Source organism: Tribolium madens, unplaced genomic scaffold (genome assembly GCF_015345945.1).
Source record: "Tribolium madens isolate multiple individuals breed KSU strain unplaced genomic scaffold, Tmad_KSU_1.1 Scaffold_19;HRSCAF=116;Tcas5.2_LG9, whole genome shotgun sequence".
NCBI classification, from domain to species: domain Eukaryota; kingdom Metazoa; phylum Arthropoda; class Insecta; order Coleoptera; family Tenebrionidae; genus Tribolium; species Tribolium madens.
Window position 1 is genome coordinate 11,228,481 of NW_025400983.1, and position 17,198 is coordinate 11,245,678.

The 17,198-nt window shown below is 32.5% G+C and overlaps 2 protein-coding genes across 9 annotated transcripts in view; one reads left to right on the forward strand and one right to left on the reverse strand.

Moving 5' to 3' along the window:
• The window catches only part of LOC123015720 (CUGBP Elav-like family member 1), a 182,276-nt gene extending 172,894 nt beyond the window's left edge, over positions 1–9,382 (forward strand). For 6 of the 8 annotated variants that reach the window (XM_044415618.1, XM_044415612.1, XM_044415614.1 and 3 more), the window contains 2 exons: positions 2,611–3,288; positions 7,558–8,288. In XM_044415618.1, coding sequence (XP_044271553.1) covers positions 2,611–3,288; positions 7,558–7,829 — 950 coding nt within the window. In that variant the 3' untranslated portion in view covers positions 7,830–8,288. Of the gene's footprint in view, positions 1–2,610; positions 3,289–7,557; positions 8,289–9,144 lie in introns of those variants that run through there. The other 2 variants (XR_006413400.1, XM_044415619.1) reach the window with 2 other exon arrangements.
• LOC123015721 (probable E3 SUMO-protein ligase RNF212) lies at positions 8,826–17,033 on the reverse strand. The gene is made up of 5 exons (XM_044415620.1): positions 16,853–17,033; positions 16,674–16,798; positions 16,407–16,553; positions 16,179–16,355; positions 8,826–9,298 (listed from the first exon to the last, which is right to left on the reverse strand). Exons 1-5 carry the CDS (start codon positions 16,962–16,964, stop codon positions 9,128–9,130), a joined length of 732 nt encoding a protein of 243 aa, XP_044271555.1. The 5' UTR covers positions 16,965–17,033; the 3' UTR covers positions 8,826–9,127.
• Positions 17,034–17,198: the final 165 nt, after the last annotated feature.

Here is a 17,198-nt window from a genome sequence, read left to right on the forward strand (position 1 = left end):
ATGAAACATTTTTTAATGCAATTAAGAGTCGAACCCTTGTAACAAAATTTCCGGAAAATATTCTAGGCGTGCCCATTTATAGGCGATCTATTTCGACCAAACGTTTCTCAATAAAACTGTTAAAAATCCGAATATTTGGCGCAAATATGGTACAGGTGTTTTTTACCAACGTTGAAGGAAGCGTCGAAGCTTTACGACTCGGCCTGTATAGTTTGTAAAAATAGAAAACAATACGAGCAAAACGGAAATATGCAGGTTATCGTAAATAATGTTTGTCAACGAAAGCTTCAAATAGTTTTGAAAATGACGTCATTGGAAGTGTCGCTTGAAAAATGGCAACTTAATGGCAATCCGTTTTTCCGGCCGTTGCGCTATTGACTTAAAGATTATCTAAAAATAAACTGGTGGTATTTTTTCTATGGCAAGCTTTCTCGACGTTAATTACGACAGGAAAGCTTTTAAATTGTAAATTCGACGTTTTTAGATATTGTTGATTTTGCGGGGGAGTTTCAAATGGAAATGGTTATTTTATTTGACAGTTTTCGAGAGCACGCAACAAATCGTTCAGAGGTCTTGGCGGTTGTTTAAAACTTGAATGTAGGAGCACTTTTTCAAATTCGTTAGATTTAACCGCTTCGAAAGATGTGTTTTTAAAACCTTGGTATTGGATTACTGTTATTGTGGTCACCAACTCGTAAAAATAATGTTTTTGATGTTTAATTTGTCTTTGAAGTATTAGTGGATACGAAATTTTGTAACACATTTAATACGTCTATAATCGAAAAAGAAAGGTAAAATTGTAATATATACCGATTCCACACAGAAAAAAATAATACCAAAAACAATGTTGTTACACARTTTTTGTGTACTCAATGGAAAACAGTGATTTTAATAAGTAGAAAGTAATAGAATAATCTTGAGAATAATAGAAAATAATAAGTATTAAAGTGCCACTTTAATCGATGATACAGAGTATCTACAGTCTTATTGAAAATCAACCTGCTACAGAAATAGAGTAACCGAAAAGAAACTCTCAGAATTATTATTATTATTATTATTAACAATGTTATTTAACTCCAAAGCATTGGTACGAGTACAAGGTTTGAGGGTCATTGGAATTATTTATTTATTAAGATAAAGTTTCATTGTTGTAACAAATAAGAAAATCGTATCCACGAAAATAAAAGCGAAGTCACTTCACTTGTTTTCACACTCATCATTTGACTTGCTTTAAGTTTAGTTTTTATCAAAATTCGAAGATCTTTTGTTTAATCACTTCCAACGAATTGGTTTCCAATATTGATTTCTTGAATTTTTTTCCAAATTTACGGACATTTACGGATTGCAAATATTAAAATAATAAATTTGTTGTCGTGACTATGATTTGGTTGTGTGTACACAAACTTATTCTCCTTCCTCAAATTACTAAATATTTTTTTTATAATAGTGTGTATGTAAGTTTTTACTTATAAGGTGTTCATTAAAAAATTGCAGTAGGAAAACGTATCTCGTCGTATATGTATGAGTTTTAATTATTATGTCATCTTGACAAATGGATAAATAAATTAATCAAATTTGTCAAAGCACTTTTGAGTTTTTTTTAATAAACACACGTTGTGACTTTTTTAATATTTAAGAAGTTATGAGTATACAGTATTTACACTATATGTATGGTTGTTTTGCAATTTCGATATTTTCTTATCGACAAGGAATTTTCTTTCGTATTTTGTATTTATCGTTTTTTAAAATTTATATGTTTCTATCAATGAATTATTTATTTTAAAATAGTTTTCTTATCTTTACAAAAACAAAAATTATTGCAATTATGCATTCTAATATTTTTGTAACATACAGTGTGTCCCCGGACACGACTCTTGGAAGATAAAAGAAATCATTTAAATTTTAATTTTTTGTGAGTTCAGCTCTGCTTGGTTAAAGACTAATTTCTAACATAATTTTAGTTTTGAAAAATCAAGTATCTATTTTTCTGTAGATTAAAATGGCTTTTGTGTCACAAATACGACAAAAAGTTATTAACAAATGTTGTTTAGATTCAACATCTAAAAAAACATCTTTGAATTATTTCATAATCATCGGTCAACTAATAACTTTTTGTCGTTTTGTTACATAAAAGGCACTTTATTTTACAGAAAACTAGTTTAAAAAAAATGCATACTTGATTTTCCAAAACTAAAATTATGTTAAAAATGAATCTTAACCAAGCAGGACTAAACCCCAGAAAACTAAAACTTAAATCGATTTTTTTTTATCTTTTACAAGAGTCGTTTATTCAAAAATGTGTGGCATTATTTTAACCACAAATAACTCTCTACAAATAAGAATAAAGCGCAGTATTAATATTTATTAACCCATCTCAAATAATAGAAAAAATTACAGTTTTCAAAAATCACCATAAAAAATGATTTTCTGCAAATATGTAGATACAGGTACTATTAGAATCAGCAGTTAACCAGTCAGAATTGCCCTACAATTCCCTCTGGGAGAACAGAACGTAAAAGTATGTGATGAATGTGAAACTTTATCGATAATAATAGTTAAAATTGTGGGATTCCTTCTCTATTTCTGTGTTAATTGTTGTTTTAATTTCAGAAAGAAAACTGTTCGTGGGCATGCTCAGCAAGAAGCTGTGCGAAAACGATGTCCGGACCATCTTCAACGGCTACGGCACCATCGAGGAGTGCACCGTGCTGCGGGATACGGCCGGCAACTCGAAAGGGTGTGCGTTCGTCACGTTCGCCAGCAAACAGTCAGCTCTTAGTGCCATAAAAGCCCTCCACCAGTCGCAAACGATGGAAGGGTGTTCGGCTCCTCTAGTCGTGAAATTCGCCGACACGCAAAAAGAAAAAGAACTGAAACGGCAGCAGCAAATACAGGCGAACGTGTGGAACGCGTTGGCGGCTCCCCAGCTGCAGACGCCTCCGCAACAGTTCAGTCCAGTTCTGTCGAACGACGCGACGTCCTTGCAACTGTTGCAGGCGATGAGTGGCGGATCGGCGCTCCTGCCGCAGCAGCTTTTGACCGGCGCCGAAAACCTGTTGGCGCCTTTAGGGGTGCAAAATTTGGTCACGTTGGCGGCGATGTCGCAACCGACCGCCACCCCTTTGTGTGTAGCTAATCTGTTAGGAAAAGGTGCGGGTGTTGAAAGAACTTTGACCACCGGACTACAGACGGGCATGTCCACGTCGGACTTGTCCACGTATGGATCACTTATCACGAATGCTACGCTCAACGCCGCTGCCATTGCGGCAGCAGGAAAACAAATAGAAGGTAAGACGAATTATTTTTCTATCAAGCTATCAAGGTAAACATGGAATTTATATACAGGGCTGTTCCGTTTTTATTACTACAAATTTCAACAGCTGATAGAAAATTTAATTTTAAGACAAAAGTTTCTTATAAGTATGTAGGTATTGAAAAATACCATGGAACTGAGCTACACATCCTCAAAGGGAGGCATTTTTTATTGGGTTTTCCCGATATTTCAGAATACTCGTAAATAAAATTATAAAATTTGATACAACTGGTAACCTTTATACACCTAAACGAATTCAAAGATCAAATATCGAAATTTTTAATCAGAGGCGTTCTAAACTAGAGGAGCATAGAGTAAAACAAACTTAATTTGAAATTTTTATGCTGTTTATAGTCTAATATAAATTTTAAACTGATTTTACTCAAAAACGGTAAATTGTATCGAAAAAAGAGACCTCTTTCGTGAAAAACTATGTAATTTAAGATTTTGTTGCTGAAAACTACAGCCAAAATAGTTAGGGGTTAAGTTTTAGTTTACGACGCCCTTGATTAAAAATTTTGACATTTTATCTTTGAATTTGTTTTGCTGTATATAGGTTTTGTAATTTTATCTAAAATTGTTTCTGAAACCCATTAAAAACGCACCCTTTTCAGACGTTGTAGCTCCCCTACTTAGTATTGTTGATACATGTTTTTAGGAAACTAGAAACACCTGTTTCAAATTGTAACAATAAAAACGGGACACTATACAGAATGCGCCAGAACTCGCGCCCCAGAGAAAAATGGTAAGATACCAAGAACATGCAAAAATGTTTAAAAAATTCTACCTCTGACTCTATTTCTTTGTGTTTTTTAGACAAAATTAAATTTTCCATGACAGCACATTAAGTAAAAATAGTGAAGCGTAGTTAAGTGCCACAAAATTTAATCTTTTAGGTGTTCAATTTTTATTTTCGTTTGTAGTTATAAAATATACTCCTAATATTTAAGGTTACAAGCATGGTAAAAGGGTTTTTACTGGCGATAGGAGGGTGATGTCATCTCCTTAAGCAAGTAAAACCTGTTACCTCGTGTGTATCGTTGAATGTTTTATTTGTACCTCGCTTGTAAATAACTATTATAAACATTAAAAGTTTTAGAAAGTCTGACACTTGAAAAAAAAATATTCTCACATTTGAAAAAATCGTATGAGCTTTATTAGCCAGTAAAGACGTCACTTTTTTGGGAAATTTTCAAAGTGAAAATAGTGGCATGAAAATTGACGTTTACAAGTGAGAAACAAATAAAACAATTACAGGRTTCAATATTTCGTAAGTTACAACTTTCATACGAATTTTGCGGGTTTGTGGAAAAAGTATTATATGTTATTCGGGCTAAAGCAATTTTATGTGGTTCAGCTGAATTATATTAGACTCACTGCGTTCGGCAAAATAAACGTTTAGCTTCGCCACATAGTGTCGCTTTTACACCTAATAACATAATTTACTATTTACATACAAAGAACATGGTTAAAATTTAAATCTTTGTTAAAACAAAATAATAGAAAAAAAAAAGAAAATTACTTTTAACTTATTATAACATTCTGTGGCAGTATTTTAATTGAACCATGATGTATTCTGGAAAATCTTCTTTAACTAAAACTTTACTGTAAAAATAAAATAAGACTTGTCATTTTATTTGACGTTTCACAGACATACGTTTTTGGATTCAAAGATGACTCGATTCCAAATTATCTTGATCGATCGATACAAGTTGTAATTCAAGCATAAATTTGAAATTCTGAAACYAGCCGCGTAGCGGCGAATTGAGAAACGAATGAGTGCTTGGAGAACCTTCTGCAACAAGTGCTTTATACTATTTTTTCTATTTTTCCGCTTAATAAATAAATTAAAAGATGAAAATTAAAAAAAAAATTCTAGAGAATTTTGCGACGGTTGGCGACATTTATGTGGAATAATTTTAGGCGGCTGTGAAAAATAGAAATAATTCTTATTTTCACACTTGAAAATTAATAGTGAAGAAAGTCCGTCACTAAAATTAAATTAAAACCAACGACTTATTAAAGCACTCATTTGGGTGCTATAATAGACTTTTTTCTATTTCGGTGTTAGAATAAGTCTATTCCTTTCTTCACAATTCATTTTCAAATGTGAAAATAAGAATTAATTTTATTTTTTAACAGCCGCCTAAAATTATTCCACATAAAGTCGCCAACCGTCTCAAAATTCTCTAGAAAAAAAAACAATTAAAATTTTAGTTTTTCAATTTATAAAATGATGTAAAGCGGCAAAATAGAAAAAATAGTATAAAGCACTTGTTGCAGAAGGTTCTTCAAGCACTCATTTGTTCCTCAACTCGCCGCAACGCGGCTCGTTTCGGAATTTCATATTTGTGCTTGAATACATACCTTCTGCAACTTAACTTTAATATACTAATCCTAAACGCAAAATAGAAAAAGATAAATTCTGATACTTAGGTACAGTAATTATTAAAGAGGAAACATCGTTTAATGAAGGCACACAATAAATAGTGACCTCAAACCATTATACAATTCGCCAGTTTAACTTAAAATTATGATAATTTTATGTTTCAAATGTTTGACCAAACGAAACTTTATCATGAACTAATGGCGTAAAAGTTATTTTAGATTGTAAACATATCAAGAATTATTATACATTTTTAAAACAAGGATGACTTAGCGGCTGATAAAGTTAGCTGGAGAACGAATTCCTTGTTGCCGCTGTATTCACTTCCATTTTAACTCCAATAACCATATTTCAACGCAAAAATCAATATTTTTTTGTGTACCTTTTTGTGCTAACTCTAATGTATGTTTGTCATTTAATCTTTATTCCATCGATGTAATAAAGTGAACAAAGGTCGCGTAAACTTAATCGAAAATTTCCATTATAAAGTCTACAATTTTTATATCATTTATTTCAACGCAATTGTAATAATACAACGACTAAAAATGACGAAAGAGGAAATCGAGGGGAAAATATTGACGAAAAAATTCTCGTCACGACCCGGATTCGAACTTGTGAAATCTCGTTTAACGGGTGAACGTGCTGGCCGGCGAAATCGAATTTTTCATGGTGTCACCAAGGGTGACTTCAGTAATGAAACCCATTTTAGCCGGAAACGTTGAATTGAAATTCTTAATTGTGAAAATTCTGTGTCTTAACGAAAAATTTGTGCTTTTAAATACAGTCAATTTTTTTGTTATTTAGGCTGTAAACCTTTGCAACTTAAAAAAAAACTTAAAAAAAATTGTGGCAGTTAGACTAGAGTAAATAAAATAAACACACTGCTGAAGTACCTAAAGACTTTATAAAAACGCCATTAAAAAATTTAACACTGTGGATTTAACTTGGTCAAATATTGTTAAAGAAGTTAAAAAGTTAAACACAATAAACCCTCTTTAATGATCACGTTCTGTGTAAATATCAGAGAAACATAAATTACTGCGGAAATAATATTAGAGAAAATCGCATTTTCAGCACAACTATGGTAAGGGTTATTTTACAGAACATTTAAACATTAACTAACCCCCATGCATGTATTGTATAAACATGTCAAAACACTACTGCATGCATAATTTTTGATTTAAAATTCAGTATTTTTGTAACGCTATCTGGCATACTAGAAAATATTTTCTGCTTTTGTTGTGTCTATCTTGTGTAAACAATAAATATGCATTTTGATGTTGCGTTCGATCAGCAGTGCAATAAACAATGCTTTTTACATTTTCCTCATTTTGCTACCTTTAATAATTTTGGTTAAATATGCAACAATATTGATAGTTTGCGCTTGAATTTAGAAAAATTGAAGTGTATCATCTTTGTTACAGTTTTTCGACCCCTCGACTCGTAAATGAGGTTTAATTGCAAATTGTTAAGTTTTACAACGGCGTGAAGTTTTATAAACATGACTGTCGTAAATCTAATTGAGTACAGGATGAGAAACGAGCCAGTGTTAACATCTTCGGAATGGTTAACACATAAAACTCAGTACATGGGTTTTCTCAACTGAATAAACGTTCCACGTTTTGTTGTACTGGGCTTTTTGAACCTTTCTTCAATTAAAATCTAAACAACTAAAGTTTTGCGCTTTGTTGAAATTGTGGTTAGATTTATCATTATTTTGTTGCAAAGCACAATAAATTTAACCACAATTTAAACGCATTTGGAGGGTGGTTTTCTTGCGGTTGCAATGTAAAAATGTTACATGTTTTGGGTGGATGTTTGTGTGTGTGTGTAAAAATGTATGTGGGGTTTGTTTCAGGTCCGGACGGTTGCAATTTGTTTATCTACCACCTGCCGCAGGAATTTACCGATACGGACTTGGCGTCGACGTTCCTGCCGTTCGGTCCTGTGATCTCTGCAAAGGTGTTCATAGACAAACAAACAAATTTGTCGAAGTGTTTCGGTTTCGTGTCGTTCGACAACGCGACGTCGGCCCAGCAGGCCATCGCCGCGATGAACGGGTTCCAGATAGGCACCAAGCGGCTCAAGGTGCAGCTGAAGAGGGCCAAAGACGCGTCCAAGCCCTATTAGCCAAAGAGACAGCCAGTCGTACTCGTTTACACAAGTACAACCACCAGCACAGTGCCAGTGTCTTGTGCCCATCTCAGGATATCGTCTAGCTGCTATTTATACGAACTGTGAGATATTTTTACTAGTTAACTGCGGCGGTTCACCGCTGCTTGTAAATTGATAAATGATTATGTATTTGACGAATGACGAGGATGTTCGGCAACAATAAGTGTTATGTTTCTATTATTATTGTCATGTTTGGTTCGATAGGTTTTGTAAGTTGTGTTTCGTGGCGTACGCGCGTAGACATCCTCTGTTGTTTAGTTCTATCGTCTAGGCCATAAATGTAAATGTTGAGTGATTATTTCGTTTAGTTCTGAGTCTACTTTATATTATCATTTATTTATATGCGCATGTATTTGATGAATTGTACCTTTATTTTCTATTGTTGATTAAACCAAAGTTAGACCAAACACCCTACCAATGTCTTTAATATTATGCAGGGTCTTATTACACTCACACCCAAGCCAAACAGACAGGACCCTTAAAATGATAAAGCTAACACTGCTTTCGCTACGAAATTAAATGTCTCCCCTAACAATACAATTACTCTTCTACCATACACGAAGACAAATACATAACTTCGTGTTTTTACATGAGGGTTTTTTTGTGCCTGCCTGATAACAATTATTGATCACCTGTCTGGTTGGTGATAGGTTAACTGTAGTAGCATTTTACCGCAGCTGTTCTTTAGTGCTGTTGTAATACCACCTAGTGTCTACCAGTACTACTGTGTCTTTCTGGCGCGGTCCAGCAGTGCCGTCGCGTGTGGCTTCTGTCTATGTCTACTAATGTTAATGTCTTCATCTGAAGTAAGTGGTTCTCATCTGACTAACACTAGCTATCTAACTTCCTAATCTCAAGCACCCTTCACACAACACACGAGGTTCCGAAGCTATAGCACCGTGTTGGAATATTCCTACTAACTGTTACTGACTTTACTAAAACAACGAGAAATTCGAGTATATCAAAAAATATATTTATTAAACATAAATGATTACCGATACATAATTACTGATAGTTACTATAAGAAAACAAAGCAAAAGTGCATACATCCATAGAACAAATATCTTTATCAATATTTTGTACACTCAAACATCGGAAATGCATCAGCACAATACAGACGCATTTCCATTTCAATGAACAATCATTTTATTACTTTACAACTTCGACATAAAATTAAATGACTAACACAAAAACARCCTTCTTCACCTTGAAATGTATGCAGTTTTGCATTATTTAAATTAAATTATTATAATTCAATTTCTGTTGTTAGGTGCAATCTGAGATTTGCGTCGAAGTTCCTCTAGAGAATGCATGGTGTCAAGAGATCCTCGGTGTATCATGGCTCGTTCCTGGAGTCCGGAGTACCCCATTGGCACTCGTTGAGCTGGAGAGGGGCCTTGAGAAGACCCAGCACTGAAGGGTTGCTGAAAGGTGTCACAGAACACACTCAATAGTCTGAATCAAGTACAAATTTTTCTGTTTTGATAAATAAAGATTTTTTTATTTTTCGGGTGTGCTTTCATTTCGGTTTCCTACTAGTGACTAGACAAGATGGTATGTAAAAATTGTTTAAATGGCTCAAAATAACACGTTTTGGGTGTATAATGACTGGCGGACTAAATATAGTTTTCTGTTTTTGTTACGCTAATTACTAAGTCAAAAATATAATAGGTTTTCAAAGTATGCCACTTCGTAATAGGGTCAGAAACGAAGGTCGATTTAACAATAGAAGGAAAAGTCAAAAATAATACATTTTTGTTTTTATTTAGTTCGAATTAAGCTTCACATAATGCAGAAGCACATCCATTATGCATAATGTGCGTTAAAACTAACTAATCAAAAATAAACCGTCGACGAATGACACGATGTGTCATTTTGTTTAGCTTTTCTAAATTAGTAGAAAGTATAAATTATTTATAAATTCCGGTTTATCCAAGTTTTAACTAAATGATTTGCCACCGGATATCAAAATAAAATTAATTAGTTTCAGTTTCCAAGCAAACGTTGTCCGTGGACTTTGCCAGACAGGTCATCACAATACCGGGAATTATTACCACACGTTGGTAATCCTACTGTGTACTTTATATTTCTCTGCACAAACTCATTCATATTTACATGGAGAAGCTCTCGACGAAAGTCTGTCAATTTAAAATTCAAACGGCGTAATATATTTACTTAAAAAAATTACGCAAGCTTTCTACCAAACAATAAGTAAATCGATAAATTTTCCTTGATGACCATTTCTGAATTAGCACATCCTGAACCAAACTACTTTAGTATGCAAAGTTCGTATTGGTGGCAGATTTCAGACCAATCAAAAAATTCTATTCGGAGTAGAAATTGATAGATATTCCTATTGAAGGAACATTCGTCGGCTTGTGTTGTAATCAACGGGTCATAGCGAACGTTTCGATTAACATAACAATGGTATCCAAACAAATATGTCCGCTTTAGACTTGGAAGGAAGTCACTGGCCTACCGAAAGCGGCTTATCAAATATGTATTCGCCTGTAAAATAATCCATTCGATGTCACCTCATTGTACCAATACACCCTAATTACAATACTTGCTACTTTTTATTTATTTAAATTACACAACGCTTCCGGTCGATAATCGCCAAAATTTGCATGGTGTCCAAGTCTTTAGAATAATTATTTTGAAAACACAGGACAAAACTATTAGAAACTCTTATGTATTATTAAAAATGGAAGTCTTCATAAATGTTTCATGGAGCAACAATACGTGTCGTATATATCCTCATAATTATTCATTGTTGGAAGACAATAATATTCGTGCCATTTAGTATGTAAATATTAAACGATAACTATACGAAGATGCTTATAATAAAAAAATGTTAATAGAAAACGTAGCGACATAAAAACTTTTGTTGCTAAACATTACTTAGAGCAGACGAAAACCTTCGCGACTTTTTGATACCGCAAAGACCACTGAAACTTTTACGATTTTGTTTCTAATGGTTTATTTACTGTAGATGGACGTTAAATCACCAGAGTAAGTATCTACGCAAAAAGAGGATAAAAACGAATACCGGGGGCAATCCACAGTAAAAATTATTGACACAACAGTTTTTAAGTTGTAATCACAGCGGATTTTGACACACAAAGCGCTGTTGCTAAGTTTGTTCATTATACAGGGTGTTTCACATAACTTTACGAGGCTTGCGCCTAATGTACGCACCCAGATATACAAAAGTCACAGAACATTGGATACAGAAAACGCACATTTAATTATTTAATTTTTGGAAACCCATGACAGTAGTTGTCAAACTAATCACTGTTTCATTAATAGTCATAAAACTGCAGTTTTTCAGAAACAATTATCACTTGTTCTATCAAGAGACGGCATGAATATGATTGTAGTTTATCTATCTTAATCACTAACTAACTAACAATGTTGTAATTTTTGAAAGGGTGAACAAACTAGAGAAGATTATCCAATTTTTCAAATTTTGTAATCGAGTTCGTATCGGAATATGTATTACTGATTGCATCTTACAGGCGCAGGCCGAGCGATCAAGATAATTTGTAATCGAGTCATCTTTGGATCTGAAAACGTATGTCTGTTTTTGAACTAACTGCAGGTGAAAAATCAAATAAAATGACAAGTCGAAAGGTAAATTGGTGAAAAGTTTCAAACATGACTTTATTATCCAAATTAAGAAAATTTTCAACAAAGAAAGATTCATTGAGGTATATTGTTAAATAGCGGTTACAATAAATGCTCCGTTTTCTTGAAAGCACAAAAGCGCCCTTTGTCTAACTCCATCTATCACATTTCGCAATATATATGGATTATTATTAATTTTATTAATTTTTTCAGTTATTCTTAACCTTAACCAGGTAATAACCTTACAGGTTATTAAGAGGTGTGCGGTAAATACAATTTTTTAAATAAAGCTGCAAAAAAGTTTGAAGGACTAGGTCACAGGATCTCGGAAGTCACATATTTTTTGTGTGTAATAAGTCTATTATAAAAAAATTATAACGTAGTTATTGTGGTCCTAGCTGAATGTGCTTGTTGAAAATAGCCAAGCATCAATTCGTCATCGTGAAGTCCATGTATCAAAGGTTCCAAAATCTCTTGCTGCTATCGAACTGCAGTTAATGTACCTGAAGCAAGATTAAAAAGATGATGATTTTATAATTAAGTTTATGATTGTATCTTTACTGAAAATTCTTTTGATAATAAAGTTGTGTTTGAAACTTTTCACCATTTTACCCTTCAACTTGTCATTTTATTTAACGTTTCACCTGCAGTTAGTTCAAAAACAGACGTAGGTACGTTTTCAGATCCAAAGATGACTCGATTACAAATTATCTTGATCAATCGATAGTATAACAGAATAAAAAATATAAGTTTGAATAAGTATTAAAGCAATATTAAAAACGATAATACATATGGGATGTTTTAGAACTCGCGCCCCAGAGAAAAATGCCATGTAAACTAAGATGCCAGGTACAACATGGAAAAAATATTAAAAAGCTATATTCTAAACTGTAACTATGTTTAACGTTATTTGTAGCTTTTATTGGCAAAAATCGTGAACCTTTACTACATAGTTATGAATAAACATATACAAGAAATGTCAAAATTTGACAGATACGATTTTTTAACATTTTCCATGTTCTTAGTCTTTTATCTTACTTGGGGTGCGAGTTTTGAAACACCTGTATACGAAAAAAAGTAGCAGCAGCATTACTCACAAGTTAATTACTTTCATCGATGCCTTAAGTTATAAAAATCATTAGGTACGTAGGGTTTTACGACGAGTTTTACATCATTTCCAAGCCTTAGTCATAATTTATTCAAAAAATAATCTGATATTTTCATCTACAAGACTCAGTTTAAAAAAAAAATTTCTTTGCATTTCAAGTCAAACGAGTACAGTTAGGGACACGGAATTTCGGACAAGACTGTCAATCTACTGACATCATCTCTAAAATAGGCTTTACTTTGTCAACCTCACTTTAATAGTGGTCACAGAGAGATCGATATTTACGTGTCATTCTGACTTTTAAATTTGTCATGTTGACAATAAAGAATAGTTTTGACCACAAATTTTTGTATTGACAGAAAAGTCCTGTCGGAAATTCCATGTCCCTAACTGTACCCTACATACTGGTAATGCTAAAGTTACCTAGCTTTTTGACATAAAATTAAATAATTACGATTAGGGTATTTTGTTATGTTCATTATAGTTTTTAAATAAAAAATGTAAAAACTGTAACGTTGTTTTATTTTATGTACAGGGACATTTTTTTATTAGTATACATAGCCCTATGTATACTTTTAAAAAAACCGGGTCAACTTCAATGTTACTAGGTATGGCAATTACGATTAGCCGTTAGTCTGGGCATAGGCAACCAATATTCCAAAGGTTTTAATATCGATAAATAAAAGACAAACTTTTAAAAACAACAAAGTAAATGTAATTAAATATTAATTTAAGTAATTAAATATTAAATAATATAAATGAAATTATTAAATATTAATTAGAACCCATCAAAACAAGAAAAATATTTAATAATTAAAGCAAGTGTTCAAAACAATAACCCAAGCGATTTTAAAAACCCCGCCACTGCATTTCTGATAAATTCAGGATCTACCGTGCGATCAAATAAAAAATAAATTAGAGTAGGCGTTAATTAAATTCTACTGTTGGCAACACATTGGCTGGGAATCTGGGCTGGTAATTTTCCACACACACTGAAAGTGAAAATGACCATCCACCGTTTTCCTCTTGTACAGCAATAAAAATTTCTGCTCTAAAGTGCACATTATTTCACTCAAAAGGAATAAAACGCAAACTTGTCAAAGTTTCCGCTAACATTTGATGTCAAAACTCAGGATTGCCATCTGAAGCACTTTAATCACCCCCTACTCTAATTTTTTTTTGGCAGGGTATATTATTACATTCTGTACGAATACCTACGTTCTTTCAGCTCTTCTAAATTTTGCATTGGAACATTAGTATGAATTTTTATTTTTAAATACCCCCAAAAAAAAAATTCGTTAGGTGCCAAGTCTGGCGATCGTGGGGCTATGCGATGGGACTACATATATCTCCCGATTCACTTCGGTGGACATGGGTATCATAAGTGGTATTAACTTTTTAAAGCTACGCTTTAAGTTTCAAAACTGACACTTGACAAACTTGACACAAAATTTTAGTTTTACATATTTTAATATCTAGTACCTTCTAAAAGCTTGAAATGGGCTATGCATACTAATAAAAAATGTCCCTGTATGTATTGCTTTCATCCTAAATTCATAAATCATAAGTAAAATAATTGAAATGTTTTAACGTCTTAGGACACGAGTTATTATTTAAATTAAATTAAATTAACATCATTTGTTAGGTCATTTTTGAGGTTCAAATACTGCTTCATATTTATGAATAACCCTATAGATTGCTGCTAAGGCCATCAAAGAATTCTGATGTTTTTTTCAAAATTTTTGAACTACGATTTATTTTCTTATTCAGTATAGTTCAACCTTACTCGTAACTCACCCACAGATCCAGTCATTATCCAGACTCAAACTTTCCGCTGAATGAAAAATAAATAAATGCAGTCAGTATGCAAGATGTTGATCAAATGACTAAACACCGACACCTGAAAGTCTCCTTTCCTATTAGTACACTCATCAACGTAATACCGCATTATTACCGCTTTGTTTTTTTGTCGTGATTGCCTTGAATATATAGCGTCACTCACATGTCGTTAATTGTTATGACTTTTTACGCAAGACATGTATTCTTAATTATTATCCAAACGAAAAGAAAAAATAAAGTATCGAACCGTTGATGTCAACGTGCAATTATTGTGTCATTTGTCATATCGACGACCTTCTTGCGTTATGTAAGCCTTCAAGGTAGATGTGGGTGAATCTGATTCGCCCTTAATAACATCATCTAAATCTCTCACACCTTCACAAATGAATCATTTCATAAAAAAGCAAAATAATACGTTTATGGCGAAACGGTGACTGAAAATCGATCCCAACTAACAAAAATTATTGGAAGAATATATGGAAAGCGGCAATATTAGATTATTTATGGTCCTATTAATCACAATTGATGTTAGATTAGCGCATATATTTTTTGGAAATGGTCCAATATTTTACGCACACTTTGTCTCAAATGACACCAAATTTTATTATCGAACTTGCCGACAATAGCCGTAATACTTTATCGAGAAATGTTTGCGATATTTTGTAAATCGAGAAAGTGCCAGTAACCTACACGAGATTAAATTTTGATTTATCTTCACATTTGCATAAGTGAAAAACTTGTCGTACAAGTAAAGAAAATTTTATATTTAGTACTGTATTTAGTACTAAGTAGATAAATATTTAAGTTGTTTTGCGTTCTGGAAAGCACCGATAGTTTATTTACTAGGACACTGAAATATTTTTTATAATTGCCTTTGTATGACCCCATTTTAACGAGTACGTTTGACATTGAATATTTATCATAATTACAAGTTTAAATAATAAAGTTTATAGTACGCATATGCGCCAATAAATTAGAAATGTTACTACCTTTGATAGTCATGAAAATATAAGGTAATTTCATTCGCCGCAAATAAGGATCAAACTTTAATACAATAATACCATGTTCCGAATGGAACAATAACAGTGTAATTATGTTCATTTTATAGATTTCCAATAATGTGAATTTCCTGGAGGGTGTAAAGAATTGTTCGACTTGCATAAAATACATACAATGTAGTTTCCTGTAATAATTTTTCTGTAATTTGATAAACTATAATTAAACATTAAACAATCCATTAATCGCATTATCAAATAACATCAAGTAGGTTTACAATAATAAGTGAGTACACAATCTGAGAAAGTTCACTCACAAGAAACACATCTGCGAATAGTACATACCTAAATGTTTCGCAACATGAATACCAGATTCCTGCATAGTGTAGATATAAAAGGCAATCCCTTACGAACTTCTCTCTCTAAACTACTTGTTTACTACTAAATTTATTTGACACAAGACTGAACGTAAAAGAGAAATTATTGTGTGCAAATGGTTGCTCCATTTGGAGAATTGATATTAATAATAGTTATTTTATAAAGTTAAAAAAATAAAATCAAGAAGGATAATATAAAAAGTCACTTTTTGTCTTGAAACATGTTTCTTTTAAAAGCTAAATGGAAAAGATTATAGAGTAGCTAGTACCTACGTTCGAAAAATTATACAAATGTTTTAAAAGACATATCTTCTGCTCACTTTGTTTACTTGTTACTAATAGTGTGAAAAGAACTTACCGATCTTTTGGGATATCCAGGAAACATCTTCATCATAGAATAATCTTTAAACGGAGTTGGTGTCTTAATAGGAGGAATAGAAGACATTATAGAAGTGTTTTGGAAAGTTAGATTATTATCAGAATTTTGCGACAGTGGAGTACTTGTTAAAAAGCCTTGAGGATTTTTACCTGCGGACTGAAATTTAGAGTCAACCATTTTTTTTCAATTTTACTTGTGATCACATACTCGAAGCATTGAACGAAGCATTTGAGTTTCTTTAATTAGCTTGTTGTTAGTATTATGGCACGTTATGTATTCTTTCTTGGCGTAATTATATTTTTCCAGAAGATTTTGGTAAAGCGTGTTGCGATGTTGGAGTTGGAATTTATAAACCTGGAAATAATACAACAAAATATAGAGTTTTTATAGACAACCAACAATACGAAGCGCAAGGGTATTTTTTTTAATTCTATAATTTGTTTGGTATAAAGACAGGTGTGACATATGGCTTACTTCAAGACATTTCTTTAGCATATCTTCAAAAGGCAAAAAAAATGCTAACACATTTTGGTTCACATCCTTGTTCAGAGGTAAAGCGTTGCCACTTTTATTACATATTAAGCATTTTTTCGATATTTCTGTAAAAATTAGCGCCAATTAAACCAAAACAACTGGTTTTTATCACAACATACTTATCTTATCCACGCATCTTTGACAAAATATATGGCCGCATTCAACCAAAAAAAATGTTGTCTGGGCGTTATATTTCATGGAACATCTATTACAATGCACCCAATCACTCATTTTAAAGAGTAATTAGCAAAAAACGTAACAATAAATCTTCTGGTAATTAACAATGAATGTCAAGTACAATTGTTTTTGAAATGGCAGCACAGCTACTCGATTTTTATTACCGATGAAAAAAGAAATTTGAAATTAGAAATAAAATAAATTTGACATGTTATTTTTGTGTAAAACTATGTTTATTAATAATTAAAAAGAATGAATTAAATAAGGTAAGTTAATAAATACTATATT

Coding starts and splice junctions, on each gene's coding strand:
- LOC123015721 (XM_044415620.1), bottom strand. CDS start 16,964: ATGAGTGATTGGGTGCATTGTAATAGATGTTCCATGAAATATAACGCC. Junction 16,799..16,852: donor AAGATGCGTGGATAAGATAA/GTATGTTGTGAT, acceptor TAATTTTTACAG/AAATATCGAAAAAATGCTTA. Junction 16,554..16,673: donor TGCTAAAGAAATGTCTTGAA/GTAAGCCATATG, acceptor TATTATTTCCAG/GTTTATAAATTCCAACTCCA.